This window comes from Stegostoma tigrinum, chromosome 42 (assembly GCF_030684315.1).
Source record: "Stegostoma tigrinum isolate sSteTig4 chromosome 42, sSteTig4.hap1, whole genome shotgun sequence".
Lineage (NCBI taxonomy): Eukaryota > Metazoa > Chordata > Chondrichthyes > Orectolobiformes > Stegostomatidae > Stegostoma > Stegostoma tigrinum.
Genome location: NC_081395.1, coordinates 12,971,588 through 12,986,906, shown reverse-complemented (window position 1 = coordinate 12,986,906; position 15,319 = coordinate 12,971,588). Strand labels below are relative to the sequence as shown.

The 15,319-nt window shown below is 50.5% G+C and overlaps 1 protein-coding gene across 17 annotated transcripts in view; it reads left to right on the top strand.

Moving 5' to 3' along the window:
• LOC125449241 (pyruvate carboxylase, mitochondrial-like) overlaps positions 1-15,319 on the top strand; it is a 765,853-nt gene that overhangs the window by 696,405 nt on the left and 54,129 nt on the right. For all 17 annotated transcript variants that reach the window (XM_059641558.1, XM_059641556.1, XM_059641559.1 and 14 more), the window contains one exon: positions 8,409-8,649. In XM_059641558.1, coding sequence (XP_059497541.1) covers positions 8,409-8,649 — 241 coding nt within the window. The remainder of the gene's footprint in view (positions 1-8,408; positions 8,650-15,319) is intronic.

The window sequence follows — 15,319 nt, the reverse complement described above, 5'->3', positions numbered from 1 at the left end:
GTCATGCTCCCTCGTGTTAAACCCTCTTGCAGCATGACATGCTGAGAAAGGCATGCCACACTCTACGTCCAACTGACTTTGCTTCACTGGGGAGCTGAGAGCCTACTGGTGCTAATGCTAGACTACTAATCCAGAAATTTGCCTAATGTTCTGTGGTCCCAGGTTCAAATCCCACTGTTACTGATAGTAGAATTTTAGTTCAATTTTTCAAAAAACGACTAGCATTAGGAATCTACTGATGACCATGAAACTATTGTCAATTGTCAGAAAAACTGTCAGGATCTCTAGGGCCATAGAGCCATACAGCACAGAAACAGACACTTCCGTCCAACTTATCCACACCAACCAGATATCCTAAATTAATCCAGTCCCATCTGCCAACATATGGCCCTTTTCCCTGTAAAACCGTCCTATTCATGTCCCCATCAGATGGCAGCTCACTCCTTACATGCACTACCCTCTGCTTGAAAAAGTTGCCCCTGAGGTCCTTTTTAAAATCTTTCTCCTCTCAATATAAGCCTGTGTGCAATTCTGTTGTGAAACTTGAAAGGGATCAGATCAGATTTACAAGGATGTTGCCAGGTTCAGAGGGTTTGAGCTACAGGGAGAGGCCGAGTAGGCTGGGGCTATTTTCCCTGGGGCGTCAGAGGCTGAGGGGGTGACCATACAGAGATTTATAAAATCATAATGGGCATGGATGGGGTGAATAGACTAGGTCTTTTTTCCAAGATAAGGGAGCCCAGAACGAGAGGAGCACAGGTTCAAGGGTGAGAGGAAAAAGGTTTAAAAGGGACCTAAGGGGCAGCTTTTTAATGCAGAGTGTGGTGTGTGTATGGAATGAGCTGCCAGAGGAAGTGGTGGAGGCTGGTACAGTTACAACATTTAAAAGGCATCTGGATGGGTACATGGATAGGAACGGTTTAGAGGGATATGGGCCAAATGCTGGCAAATATGTTTCGGATATCTGGTTGGCGTGGGTGAGTTAAACCGAAGGGTTGTTACACACCTCTATGACTCTAAGCCCTCACCACCCCAGGGAATAGACCTTGGCTATTTACCTTATCCATCCATCTCATGATGCTCCGGGGAAAATAGGCCCAGTGTATTCAGCCTCTCCCTGTAGCTCAAACCCTCCGACCCTGGCAACACCCTGGTAAATCTTTTCTGAACCCTTTCAAGTTTCAATTCTTTCCTAAAGCAGGGAGACCAGGATTGAGCACAGTATTCCAGAAGTGGCCCTAACTAATGTCCTGTACAGCCGCAAGATGACCTCCGAACTCGATGCACTGACCAATAGAGGCGAGCGTACTGTTACAGAGGGGGAAATAGCCAAACGCCTCTGACATTTAAAACCAAACCAAGCCCCAATCTGCTATGACGGGATTAGAGCTTCTCTTCTAATAATTACCCCCAGAATACCCAGAGAAGTTCGGCTTTCCCCTCGTAATCTGTGAAAAGAGTGGTCAAAAGAATGAAAATCCTTGATCCACTTTAGAAATTACAAGAAGCCATTTAGTTATTTAACCCTAAAATATCAGAATTGCTAACAAACCAAACAACTCTCACTTAGACTACTCACTCCCTGCCTGAGCTAAATTCTACTGGAATGCTGTTCAAACAAACACAAGTCCCACTTGTATAAACCCAATTAATAAGAAAACAATAAGTTAAAAACTTAGTCTTTCGGAACCTGGAGAGATTTTGTCTTCCGGAACCCTCTGCCTTCTGTTGATCTGACGCCGCAAACGCTTTTCTTCCACTGACCCTGCTGTCAGGGATGTTTTCTCTGAAATTTCTTTTTTGAGAACTCTGAGCTAAAAATGCTTCAATCAATAAAATGGTGTTTTCTCAGAGAGCTTAGTGATTTCTCATGAGAGCTTGGGTCTCAGTTCTCGGAGGGCAGGCTTGCTGGGCCCTCAGATGACAATTGGCTCTCTCGGATTTTCCAAATGCCCATATTTTTATTTATCCGCTGACGACACATTGGTTTCAGGTTGCCAAAACCATCAGCTTTAAATTCACTTGATTTTCAGGGCCTAGTTCAAATTGATCGGCTAAAATTGATTGGTTAAAAGAAAAAGGTGCTGCTTGGCCTTTCAAAAAACGTGTTTCAGTCTTGGTTATGTTCTGTACAGGCACCCTCCAGCTAGTGCTCACAGACATATTCTAAAAATCTCTAAGAACTAAAGGACGACACTCTGCTTTTCTCCACTATCACTTTTAACCGACGAATTCTGACTGCTGCCTTCCAATTCATGAATAACTTCATAACAATACCAAAAACCTTCATCACTGCCTGGTGTACCTGCAACTCCACTTTCAGGAAACTATGAGCCTGCAACACCACCCCCCCCCCACGCCCCCCACCGCCGGCCGTCTCTTGGCGACACTCCACAGGACCTTACTGTTATGTTTATAAGTCTTGCCCTGATTTGGACTAATAATAGGAAGGAAACTGCCATCCTTACCTGGTCTGGCCTACATGGGACTCCAGACCCAAAGCAATGTGATTAAATCTTAACTGCCCTCTGGGCAATTCAGAATGGACAATAAATGCTGCCCTGGCCGGTGATATCCTCATCCTGTGAATGAATAAATATAAAAGTCCAGATGCTCAAGTTCCCCCTGTGCTTGTAATGTATGTAAACGCTGGGACTAAATCTGGGAATAATTGCAACAAATCCTTCAGTGTTCCATTACTCTCATCCCCTCCTTACGTTACAATTACTGACATAAGTACCACCACAGATCAGGTGCAGATACCTTCCTGAAGGTTCAGACACCTCCAGGAGACAGTGAGGACAGAACAGATCTGGATTAGAACTCCCAGATCCCTCATGTCACACCAGCCATTGCCATCTCCTCCACACTGTGAGACATCCCTGCTCTCCAAGATGGGGGTGGGGGCGGGCACGTGGACGCAGATCATCAAGCAGGTGTTTATGTTTCACAAGAGTCCCCTCAGAAGCTTTATCCGTGGAAGAGCAGTGGGCGCAAAAACAGTCAGTTCATGCTAGATCTGTACAAATCGCTAGGCCTCAGCCCTCCGTTCTGGGCACTTTATGTCAAAGTAGGCCCTGGAGAGAGATTTAGCGGGACGGGACTGGAGATGAGCCATAAGAAGAGACTAGACAGGCTTGGATAGTTTTCTGTAGAGCAGAGAAGATTGAGGGGGGCATGATTGAGGTGTATAAGATTATGAGGGTAGGGACAGGGCGAAAAGAGAGTAGCTGTTCCACTTGGTTGAGGGGTCAATCACAATGGGGCATAGTTTTGGGGTAAGGGGCAGTAGATTCAAACGGGATTTGAGGAAAACCTTTTCAATCCGGATGGTGGGAATCTGGAATGCACTGCCTGGGAAGATAGTGTTGGCTGGAAACCTTACAACCATTAAAAAAGATTTGGACTGACACTTGAAATATTATAACATTGAAGGATTTGGGACAAGTGCAGGAAATTGAGATTAGTGTGCCTTTAATGGTGATTTAGTGAATCTATATACTGAATATAGAGATGGTACTGGTAAAGTCCTCCTCTGAGCAAAGTGGGAGATCTGATAGAGGTGTTCAAAATTACTGAAGGATATGAAAGAAGTTTTATTACAGCTCCCGATGTCTAAATTTAAGGCCCATTGGTATTATTGCTGTGCTGTTATTCCAAGAAGATCCCAGGTAATGTTTCGGGGACCCGGGTTCAAATCCAGTCACGACAGATGGTGAGATTTGAATTCAACGAAATGAATATCTGGAATTAGGAGAATAATAATGACCATGGATCGAGGAAACCACCATCCTCGCCCGGTATGGCCTACATGTGACTCCAGACCCGCTTTTACAGAGAGAGTATGAGATAACAAGGTGTGGAGCTGAATGAACACAGCAGGCCAAGCAGCATCAGAGGAGCAGGAAGGCTGACGTTTCGGGCCTAAACCCTTCTTCAGAGAGTGTTTGGTCAGTGGAAAGAACTGTGAGAGAAAGTGGTGGATGCAGGTACACTTAAAAGATATTTTTGATAAATTCATGAATAGAAAAAGATTGGAGGGATATCGGCCAAACATAGGGAAGGTGGGGTAACAAGGTGCAGAGCTGGATGAACACAGGAGGCCAAGCAGCATCGGAGGAGCAGGAAGGCTAACGTTTCGGGTCTGGACGCTTATTCAGAAAAAAATCCCACAGGGAAGGCGGGACTAGTTTGGTTTGGGAATATTGTCAATGTGGACCGAAGGGCCTGTTCCAAGCTGTATGACTATGACATAATGATGCGGTTGGCTCTTCCAGGCAATTAGGGATGGGCAATAAATGCTGGACTTGCCAGCAACACCCACCCAACCCCCCCTCCACATCCCGTAAGTAAATTTTAAAAATACCTCCAGTATACATGTGACTCCAGACCTGCAGTTTAATCCCGGACCCCCTCTGTAATGGACCAGTATGCAGCTCAGTTCAAGGTTGGGGTTTGGGTTTGGGTTGGGAGTGGGGGGCGCTGGTGCAGTCAACAGATGCTGGCCTGCTCCAGTGATATCCGTGAACATTCCAAGGACGACTGTGTTGCGCGGTGAGTTGCCGTGATCTGGGGCTCGCTGTCGGGAATGACGGATCCAGTCAAGGTGTTCGGAAGGGGAAGTTAACTTGAAGTTAAAATGGAGTAGCTCACGGAGCTCGGAGGACAGTACCAACACTGATGGGCTGAACAACCCCGCCTTCCTCAGCAGCATCAGGTCCCGCCCTTCTAGGTCACGCCATGCACGAGGAACTGCGGATGGGAATCGAAACAGCTCTGCTGTTCCTGGCTGCCCACGTGGACAATATTGAGTGAAGAACAGGGGCATTTTACAGAGTCCTGCAGCACAAAAAAAGGCCCTTCGGCCCAACTTGCCCATGACCACCAGTTTTCCTACACTGAACTAGTACCACTTGCCTGCGATGGGCCCACATCCCCTTAAACCCTTCCTAACCATGTACCCATCCAGATGCCTTTTAAATGCTGTAACTGTACCAGCCCCTACCACTTCCTCTGGCAGCTCATTCCACACATGCACCACCCTCTGTGTGAAAAAGTTGCCTCTCAGGTCCCCTTTTAAATCTTTCCCCTCTCATCTTAAACCTATGCCCCTCTAGTTTTGTACTCCCCCCGCCCCGGGGAAAAGACCTTGGCTGATCCCCCTATCCATGCCCCTCATGATTTTATAAACCTCTTAAGGTCACTCCTCAGCCTCCGACGCTCCGGGGAAAATGGCCCCAGCCTATTCAGCATCTCCCTGTAGTTCAAACCCTCCAGTCTCAGTAACATCCTTTTTTGACCCCTTTTGAGTTAATATAGAGAGCAACCAGATTGCATGCAATACTCCAAATGTGGCCACACCAACGAAGGGTTTAGAGGGAATTGGGCCAAATGCTAGCAAGTGGGACTAGATTAATGTAGGGTATCTGGCCAGCAGGGACAAGTAGGACCGAAGGGTCTGTTTCCATGCTGTACATCTCCACGATTCACTTTGCACACCTGCCTAAGCCAGCACTTTTTCCTCATCCTTAATTGCCCAGCGGGAGGCTCAGAGAAAGAAGTCTTGTTGCTCTGGCCTGGAGTCACATGTAGACCAGACTGGGTAAGAACAGCAGATTTTCTTCCCTTGAGGCCAAGTGGCCGACTCCTCCTCCCTCATAGTTGTAACTGCTCCCAGTGTCTCCAAACCATCCGCATTCCCAATCCCTTGGCACTCCGTTCATGAGTCTTTCCCGCACTCTTGTCCGATGCCGTTGCTTCTCAGAAAAAGTGTGGAACCTGCCATTAGTGGTCCGGTTCTTGAACGTTGCTGCCTGGTGGTGCGGTAGGAGGCAGGGTCACTTTGGACGAGCAGAAATGATAGCCAGAGTGGCAGGAGGGCGGTGCAAGGCGATCGTTCCTTCGGAGAGCTAGCACCCAGACAACAGGGCGAACGGCCTCTTTCTGCGCCAAAGCCACTCTGTGGTTTGCAAAGCTCACACCAATCCTTAATAACCACCGAGTCAAACACTTCCCTCCTCACAGACCGCACCACTCCCTCGCTCTGAGTCATCTCTACCCCCAAGGTCTAGTGCATGAGCTTACACTATGAAAGCAGCAGCTCTACAATCAATCCCCATGCTCCGTTACTGTAAACCTTCCCCTATCACATGAAATCATTGCTCTAACATAGAGGCTTGGAAACTAGGGGGCAGGTGTAGACTATTCAGCCCTTCTAGCATGCTTCACCGTTCAATAGGATAATTGCTGTTCTTCCAGCTCACTCCCCTCTTCCTGCTTCCTCCCTTTAGCCCAAGAACTGTATCTAATTCCCTCTTGAAAACATGCAACGTTTTGGCCTCAACAGCTTTCTGTGGCAGAGAACCCCACAGGCTCCCCACTCTCCAGGTGAAGACATCTCATAGATCATAGAACCTCTACAGTGTGGAGACAGGCCCTTCGGCCCAACACGTCCACACTGACCCTCAGAGCATCCCACCCAGACCCATCCCCCTATAATCCACTTAATCTACACATCCCTGAACACTACAGGCAATTTAGCATGGCCAATCCACCCTAACCTGCACATCCCTGGGCCCTATGGGACAATTTAGCACGGCCAATCCACCCTAACCTGCACATCCCTGGACACTATAGGACAATTTAGCACGGCCAATCCCCCGTAACCTGCACATCTTTGGACTGTGGGCGGAAGCCGGAGCACCCGGAGAAACACACGCAGACACGGGGAGAATATGCAAACTCCACACAGGCAATTGCTTGAGGGTAGAATTGAACCCAGGTCCTTGGTGCTGTGAGGCAGCACTGTTAACCACCTGAGCCACCGTGCCTCCCAACCGAAGGCAAGCAATCCGGGCTTGTCTGGGAATTGAACCCTGGACCTCTCACACCCACAGAAAAATCGTACCCCTACCCCTATTCCTATTCATCTCAGTATTAAATGATCTACCCTGTAATCCGCAGACTGTGAACCCCTGGTTGTGGATTTCCAAGGTCATGGGAACATTCTTCCTCTGTTGAACCTGTCTAATCCTGTTGGAATTGTATTGGTTTTTATACATTGTTCTAAACTCCGGCGAATATAATCCTAACTGATCCTGTCTCTCTCCATACGTCAGTCCTGCTATCCCAGGGATCAGCCTGGTCAACATTCGCCGCTCTCCCTCCATCACCAGAATATCCTTCATCAGATGAGGAGACCCCAAACTGCACACAGTACCCCAGGGGTGGCCTCACCCAGGTCCTTGTACAACTGCAGCAAGACATCCCTGCCCTGGTACTCCAATCCTCTCGCTAAGAAAAGGCCAACGTACCATTTGCCTTCACCATCGCCTGCTGCACCTGCAAAACTTACTTTCAGTTCACTTCTAGTCTCTGTTTTCCATTGCACGGCCAACATGGCATCCATGCCCGTCCCCTTCCATGGGCACTAGCATTGCTAAACCGTGTGCGATGTGGTATCCCCAATGAAGCCTGTGTACACCGCTTCCACCACATTACCCTCATCAACCCCCAGTACTTTCGAGGGGGGAAATCCGCAGTCCTTACCCCATCCCGGCTTCCAGACTCCACAATAACACCACAAATGCTTAACCGCCCTCTGATGTGGCATAATACCAGGCCCAAAACGTTAACTCTGTTCCTCTGTCCCAGCAGGGCCTTTTTATATAATTCACTGGCAGTCTGAGGGTGGTGCTGGCTTGGCCTGCTTTTATTGCCTGTCCCTAATTGCCCAGAGCAGAGTTACACATTGCTGTGGGCCTGGAGTCATGTGTAGGCCCAAGACAGGTAAAAATGACGGATGACCTTCCCTACAGGGCATTGGTGAACCAGAGTGGCATTTCCAACAATCAATAACAGTTTTGTGGTAATCATTAGACCCTTAATTCCAGATTATCTTCTTGACTTCAAATGCCGTGGTGGGATTAATCCAGGTCCCTGGAACATCAGCTGAGTTCCCCTGGACTAGCAGTCTCGTGATAATACCACTAGGCTACTGTCCCTTCTCCCGACCCCACCGCTGGGTTTCCTCCAACATCCTCCACATTAGACTCAAATTTCCAGAATTTTTTGCATTTATATATAAGAGGCTGGGGGCGGAACCAATGCCGGCCTGGCCGCATCCTGGGAAAGCGTAATTGTTTAAGAAATCCGATTGGGAATTCAGAAGGAACGCCAGAGGGAGCAGTGAAGGTAAGTCGCATGGATATATTGAATGGAATGGGGGAAGAGGCGAAGGAACGAGGGAGAAAGGGATTGAAGGATGAGGAGAGATGGAGAGCTGGAACAGCAAGCTTTGGAGCCAGTGGCCCAAACAGCCTTTCGCAGTGCGGGAGGCTGGAGGGGGTGGGGGAGGGCAGCTTGCGAGAAGCTCGGATCTCACCCCTCCACGTGGATGTGTCCATCAGGTTCTGCGAAGTGGCCAAGGAGAACGGAATGGACATCTTCCGTGTGTTCGACTCCCTCAACTACCTGCCTAACATGATCCTGGGCATGGAGGCTGCGGGAAACGCGGGCGGTGTGGTGGAGGCCTCCATCTCCTACACTGGGGACGTCTGTGACCCCACGAGAACCAAGTACTCCCTGGATTACTACCTGCAGCTGGCTGACGAATTGGTTAAGGCTGGTACTCACATCCTCAGCATCAAGGTAAGGGACTGTGAGGCTTGGGTTTTCCATCATGAGGCGTAGAGATGTACAACATGGAAACAAACCCTTCAGTTCAACTCATCCATCCTGACCAGACATCCTAAAATAATCTGGTCCCACTTGCCTGCGATGGGCCCATATCCCCCTAAACCCTTCCTATCCATGTACCCACCCAGAAGCCTTTTAAATGTTGTCATTGTACCAGCCCCCACCACTTCCTCTGGCAGCTCGTACCACACACGCACCGCCCCCTGTGTGAAAAACATGCCCCTTAGGTCTGTGTCATATCATTCCCCTCTCACCTTAAACCAATGCCCCTCTAGTTTTGGACTCCCTTACCCTTGTCTATTCACCCTATCTATGTCCCTCATAATTTTATAAACCTCTATAAGGTCACCCCCTCAGCCCCCAACACTCCAGGGAAAATAGCCCCGGCCTGTTCCGCCTCTCCCTGTAGCTCAAACCCTCCGATCCCGGCAATTTCCTTGTAAATCTTTTCTGCACCCTTTCAAGTTTCACAACATCCTTCCTACAGCAGGGAGACCAAAATTAAAAGCAAAACTCCAAAAGTGGCCTCACTAATGTCCTGTACGGCCGCAACATGGCCTCCCAATATTCAGTGCACTGACCAATCAAGGCTAGCGTAACAAACACCTTCGTCACTACCCTGTCTACCCACAAGGCAGCAGACAAAGCGAGATTTCTGATCATTTTCAGCAGAAAGAGACGAGAGTTTATTTCCGGCAGTGGGAATCCTGTGATACTGAAGGGCGGGCAGATCCAGATCCGATCGGAAAGCATGAAAGGGGACGGACGGGTTAAATTCGGAGAAAGGAGGCTGATCTGGAAAGGGGAAGTGGTGGAGGTGGGGTGGGGAGGGCGGGGGTCATTGACTGGCACATTCAGGCAGCCCAACACAGCTAGGACGGGCCGAATGGCACTTCTTAAAGTAAATCAATTCATGGGATAACTGGATTGCTTGGTCTTTGGTCTGGGAGGCTGGTTCTGCTGTTTCTTAAAGTCGAGGCCATTGGTGGGGGGGTTCGGGAGCCATGTGTAAGTCCAGTACAGGCGAGGAAGGCAGAATTCCATGTGCAGGCCCAGTCCAGGCAAGGAAGGCAGAATTCCCTGTGCAGACCCAGTCCAGGCAAGGAAGGCAGAATTCCATGTGCAGGCACAGTCCAGGCAAGGAAGGCAGAATTCCCTGTGTAGGCCCAGTCCAGACAAGGAAGGCAGAATTCCATGTGCAGGCCCAGTGCAGGCAAGGAAGGCAGAATTCCCTTGTAGGCCCAGTCCAGGCAAGGAAGGCAGAATTCCATGTGCAGGCCCAGTCCAGGCAAGGAAGGCAGAATTCCCTGTGTAGTCCCAGTCCAGGCAAGGAAGGCAGAATTCCATGTGAAGGCCCATTCCAGGCAAAGAAGGCAGAATTCCCTGTGCAGGCACATTCCAGGCAATGACGGCAGAATTCCATGTGCAGACCCAGCCCAGGCAAGGAAGGAGAATTCCATGCATAGACCCAGTCCAGGCAAGGAAGGCAGACCTCCATGTGTAGGCCCAGACCAGACAAGGAAGGCAGAATTCCCTGTGTAGGCCCATTCCAGGAAAGGAAGGCAGAATTCCATGTGCAGGCCCAGTGCAGGCAAGGAAGGCAGAATTCCCTGTGTAGGCACATTCCAGGAAAGGAAGGCAGAATTCCATGTGCAGGCCCAGTCCAGGCAAGGAACGCAGAATTCCCTGTGTAGGCCCAGTCCAGGCAGGAAGGAGAATTCCATGTGTGGGCCCAGTGCAGGCAAGAAAGGCAGAATTCCATGTGCAGGCCCAGTGCAGGCAAGGAAGGCAGAATTCCTTGTGTAGGCCCATTCCAGGAAAGGAAGGCAGAATTCCATGTGCAGGCCCAGTGCAGGCAAGGAAGGCAGAATTCCCTGTGTAGGCACATTCCAGGAAAGGAAGGCAGAATTCCATGTGCAGGCCCAGTCCAGGCAAGGAACGCAGAATTCCCTGTGTAGGCCCAGTCCAGGCAGGAAGGAGAATTCCATGTGTGGGCCCAGTGCAGGCAAGAAAGGCAGAATTCCATGTGCAGGCCCAGTGCAGGCAAGGAAGGTAGAATTCCTTCCCATTTGATGGGTCTTCAGTCAGCACCGGCTGCCATTAACTCTGTGACTTTATTCCGGTTTTCTTTTGTTAAATATCAAGTTGAGATTCCTCTGTGTGCCGTAGCGGCCTGTATTGGCTAGTGTGGAGGATGTCTTCCCTCCTGTCTGATAGCACTATTCGAAGTGGAAGACGGGATCTGGGAGGGGTAGCAAAGAGCAGTCTGACTCTTGTCCATCTGCAGTGACACTCTCAACCCACCAACTCTTGAGTGAGCACACTGGCATGCGGTGTCACATCGTGGCATCCCTGCTGTTGGGAAACGGCCAGGCACTGCACAGCCGCAACACTGCCCTCCTGTTCCACGTCATGCCATCCATCTCTGCCCTTTCGTTCTGTAGGAACATTGGGAAAAGGAGCAGGAGTGGACCATTCAGCCCATCGAGCCTGCCCCACCATTCAACACGATCATGGCCTTTCATCTAACTCAGCACCCTGTTACTGCTTTCTGCACCCCGCACCCCCCCCCATACTTTTCGATCTCCTTAGCTCTATCCAACTCCTTCCTGAAAACATTCCATGTTTTTGGCCCCAACTGATTTCTGTGTCAGAGAATCCCATAGACTCCATGCTGTCTGGGTGAAGACATTTCTTCTCATCTCAGTTCTAAATGGCTTACCCCATAATCCTTAGACCACGGCCCCCTCATTCTGGACTCCCTTTTGTCATCAGAAACAGTGTTTCTCCTTTCCCTTCTCTGGACGTGTGAAAATTTTGTTGGTTTCTACGAGATCTACCCCCTTATTGTTTAAAACTCCCCCGGTACTGAACAGATGTAGATCCCCCGATACTTCCTGGTGGATGTTTTCTCTCTCTCAGGGCCCCCTAAGTTTGGTTGAGGCAAGCTGCATAATTCTCAATTTATTGAAGGGAAGTAAATGCCACTCTCTCCCATGGTGGGATTGGAACTAACACCTCGACAGCATTAGCTGGATTACACCTATAGCAACGCTCCCACAGGGCCACCATCTCCACAAAGCAAAGCCTTGGTTAGGAGCTTCTGAGTGCCTGGGAGGGCGTAACCCCACCTTCTCCAAATCCATAAATATTATCCATTTATAAGGAGGTGTGGTTAGCAGGTTTGCGGATGACACCAAAACTGGAGGTATAGTGGATGATGAAGGAAGTTATCTCAGAGTTAAACAAGATTTTGATCAGATGGGCCAATGGGCCAAGGAGTAGCAGATGGAGTTTCATTTAGATCAATGTGAAGTGTTGCATTTTGGTGAGACAAACCAGGGCAGGACTCACACAATTGACAGTTGGGGCTTGGGAAGTGTTGCTGAACCAACAGACCTCAGAGCGTAGGTACATAGTTCCTTCAGTGTGGGGCTGCAGGTTGACCAGTGCAATACTCCCAGAGTGGCCAGTGCAGTGCTCCCAGAGTGACCAGTCCAGTGCTCCCAGAGTGGCCAGTGCAATGCTCCCAGAGTGACCAGTCCAGTTCTATGCCAACGTCCCATTTGCCTCTTGACCACCTGCTACTCCTGCAGTGCTCACTCTCGGGACACCTGGGTCTCATTGCACTTCTCCCTTTTCCCTGTAGTCTGGTGGTAATCTGCCTTCCAGATTTTGCTCCCGCAATGAATAACCTCACAGTTATCCACAATAAACCACATCTGCCATGCATCGCCGACACACTCAGCCTGCCCAAATCACACTCTTCAATCCTCCTCACAGCTCAGCCTGCCACCCAGCTCTGTGCCTCTACAAACCTGGGGATATTAAATCCCCTCTTCTGGAGCAGGTGTATGTCTGTTGAGTAGCATGGAACTGAGCACTGTTTCTTGCCTGACTAAATCACAAGAACCAATCTCACCTTTCCCCGCTGAGCTGTGTAATTGTGCCACACCGCACCTTCCTGAATCCTGAACCCCTGCAATTCCCTTGGCCCCGGGGTCCCGTGGAAGGCCCCACGCTGTGAACAGCCCTGAGCTGGTTCCCACAGCGTCGTGTCACCTTAGGTCACCGACACTGGTGGGAGAAGCCTGGCCAATCCTGCCTAGGTGGACACAGCGTGCCAGTGAGCTCACTCAAGAGTTGGTGGGTTGAAAGTGTCACTGCGGACGGACAAGAGTCAGACCCCAGGCCAATCCAGCGAGCATACCATCCCTTCCTGATCCAGCTGCAAGCAGAGCACATCTCCCAGCTCCTTAGCCTTGCCGAAAGACAAATATCAGCACAGCATGGGAAAGTTGCTCTGATCTCAGGGGTTTTGCTTTGCAATGCAGGGGAAATATTCCCTACTGAAGGGCAGAGGTTTCAGCTCGGATGCAGTAATGGCATTCCAGAATGCTGGGACTACCCAGGAGACAGATTCAGTCTCTGCTCAATATCCCACATCGCAGGGAACAGGACAGTCAGAGACGTGCAGCGTCCATCTCTGCAAGGCCATGGAGGGGTTTCACCAGAATTCAACAAGAAACTTTTATAGGATCGATGTCATCCCACACTGAGAGAGCGCCGCGCTGTCAGAGGGTCGGTGCTGAGGGAGTGGGCACTCTCGGAGGGTCAGTGTTGAGGGACCGGGCACTGTCGGAGGGTCAGTGCTGAGGGAGTGGGCACTGTCGGAGGGTCAGTGCTGAGGGAGTGGGCAGTGCCAGAGGGTCAGTGCTGAGGGAACGGGCACTGTTGGAGGGTCAGTGCTGAGGGAGAGCCACACTGTCGGAGGGTCAGTGCTGAGGGAGTGCCACACTGTCAGAGGGTCAGTGCTGAGGGAGCGCCGCGCTGTCGGAGGGTCAGTGCTGAGGGAACGGGCACTGTTGGAGGGTCAGTGCTGAGGGAGCGCTGCACTGTCGGAGGGTCAGTGCTAAGGGAGTGCCGCGCTGTCGGAGGGTCAGTGCTGAGGGAGTGGGCACTGTTGGAGGGTCAGTGCTGAGGGAGCGCCGCACTGTCGGAGGGTCAGTGCTGAGGCAGTGTGCATTGTCAGTGTGTCTAAACTGCAGACTCCCAGCAGCTCCAGTCCGTCCACGTCACTGTCCTGTCTTGTTCCCTGGGTACCATTCCCGAAATCTTTTCTGTCACCCATCTAAGGCCATAACATCATTGCAAAAGGACAGAGAACAGAACACAGTGGTCCGGGTGAGATGTGGACCACAAATTCTAAAGGTTTGCTGTTGACAAATGCACTATCAGTGTTTGTTGACAGTGACAAGTTCAGCGTTGCAGTTCCATTGCTGGATCGAGCTAAATGCAAATGTCTTTGTCAATTGAGCCCTCTGTTTGACTGACACCTGTTCAGTCCTGGGAAACCTCAGTTTGGAATCCATCTTGCAGAATTTTCTTGGTATCTGGGGCTTTCATTTTTCAAATGCAGTCTCTGTGGGCTGAAAAGGGCCGTGTCGCCCACATGTAAAATCTCTGTACCTGGAAGACTCCAGGAAACTGTTTCATCCAAATAAAAAGCTGGCAGAATGACTTGCGGAAGAAAAATGTTATACAAACAGAGTGTTCCAGCGTGAGGCTTCTTGCTCATTGTATTGTATTCTGTAATATTTCCACGATCAGTAATTTGCAGGGCCTGGCTGCTTCTTTGTAATTGCTTTACTTATAAATAAATCTGATTGATGAGTTTAACCTGCAGAAATCACAGCAGCCAATTTGCACACAGTAAGTTTGCAGAATATCAACAAAATTAATTTTCGAGTTCACAACAGTACTGTATTTCATGAGTATATCATTGGCTGTTAAGCAATTCTGGCTATTCAGAATTTATGTGATATGACTTATTGCTGCAAGGCCTATGAGAAAGCATCAGCTTATCAGTTTTAAACTGATGTTATAGCACACATAAATATTTCCCTAAGACATCAGGGAAGACGTCAGCTGCTGTAGTTCCAACAGGGTCTTTGTTCACCCAAGAGAGATAGTCAGGCGCTCCTTCAGCACTGACCCACCGACAGCGCGGCGCACACTCAGCACTGACCCTCCGACAGTGCGGTGTTCCCTCAGCCCTGACCCTCCGACAGTGCGGCACGCACTCAACACTGACCCTCCGACAGCGCGGCGCGCACTCAGCACTGACCCTCCGACAGTACAGCGCACACTCAACGCTGACCCTCTGACAACGCGGCGCGCACTCAGCACTCATGCTCCGACAGCGCGGTGCTCCCACAGCACTGACCCTCTGACAGTGCGGCGGTCCTTCAGCACTGACCCTCCGACAGTGCGGCGCTCCCTCAGCACTGACCCTCCGACAGTGCGGCGCTCCCTCAGCACTGACCCTCCGACAGTGCGGCGCTCCCTCAGCACTGACCTTCCGACAGTGCGGCGCTCCCTCAGCACTGACCCTCCGACAGTGCGGCACACCCTCAGCGCTTACCCTCCGACAGCGCGGTGCTCCCTCAGCACTGACCCTCCGACAGTGCGGCGCTCCCTCAGCACTGCCCCTCTGACAGTGCGGCGCTCCCTCAGCACTGCCCCTCCGACAGCGCGGCGCTCCCTCAGCACAGACCCTCCGACAGTGCCCGCTCCCTCATTACTGACCCTCCGACAGTGCCCACACCCTCGGCACTGACCC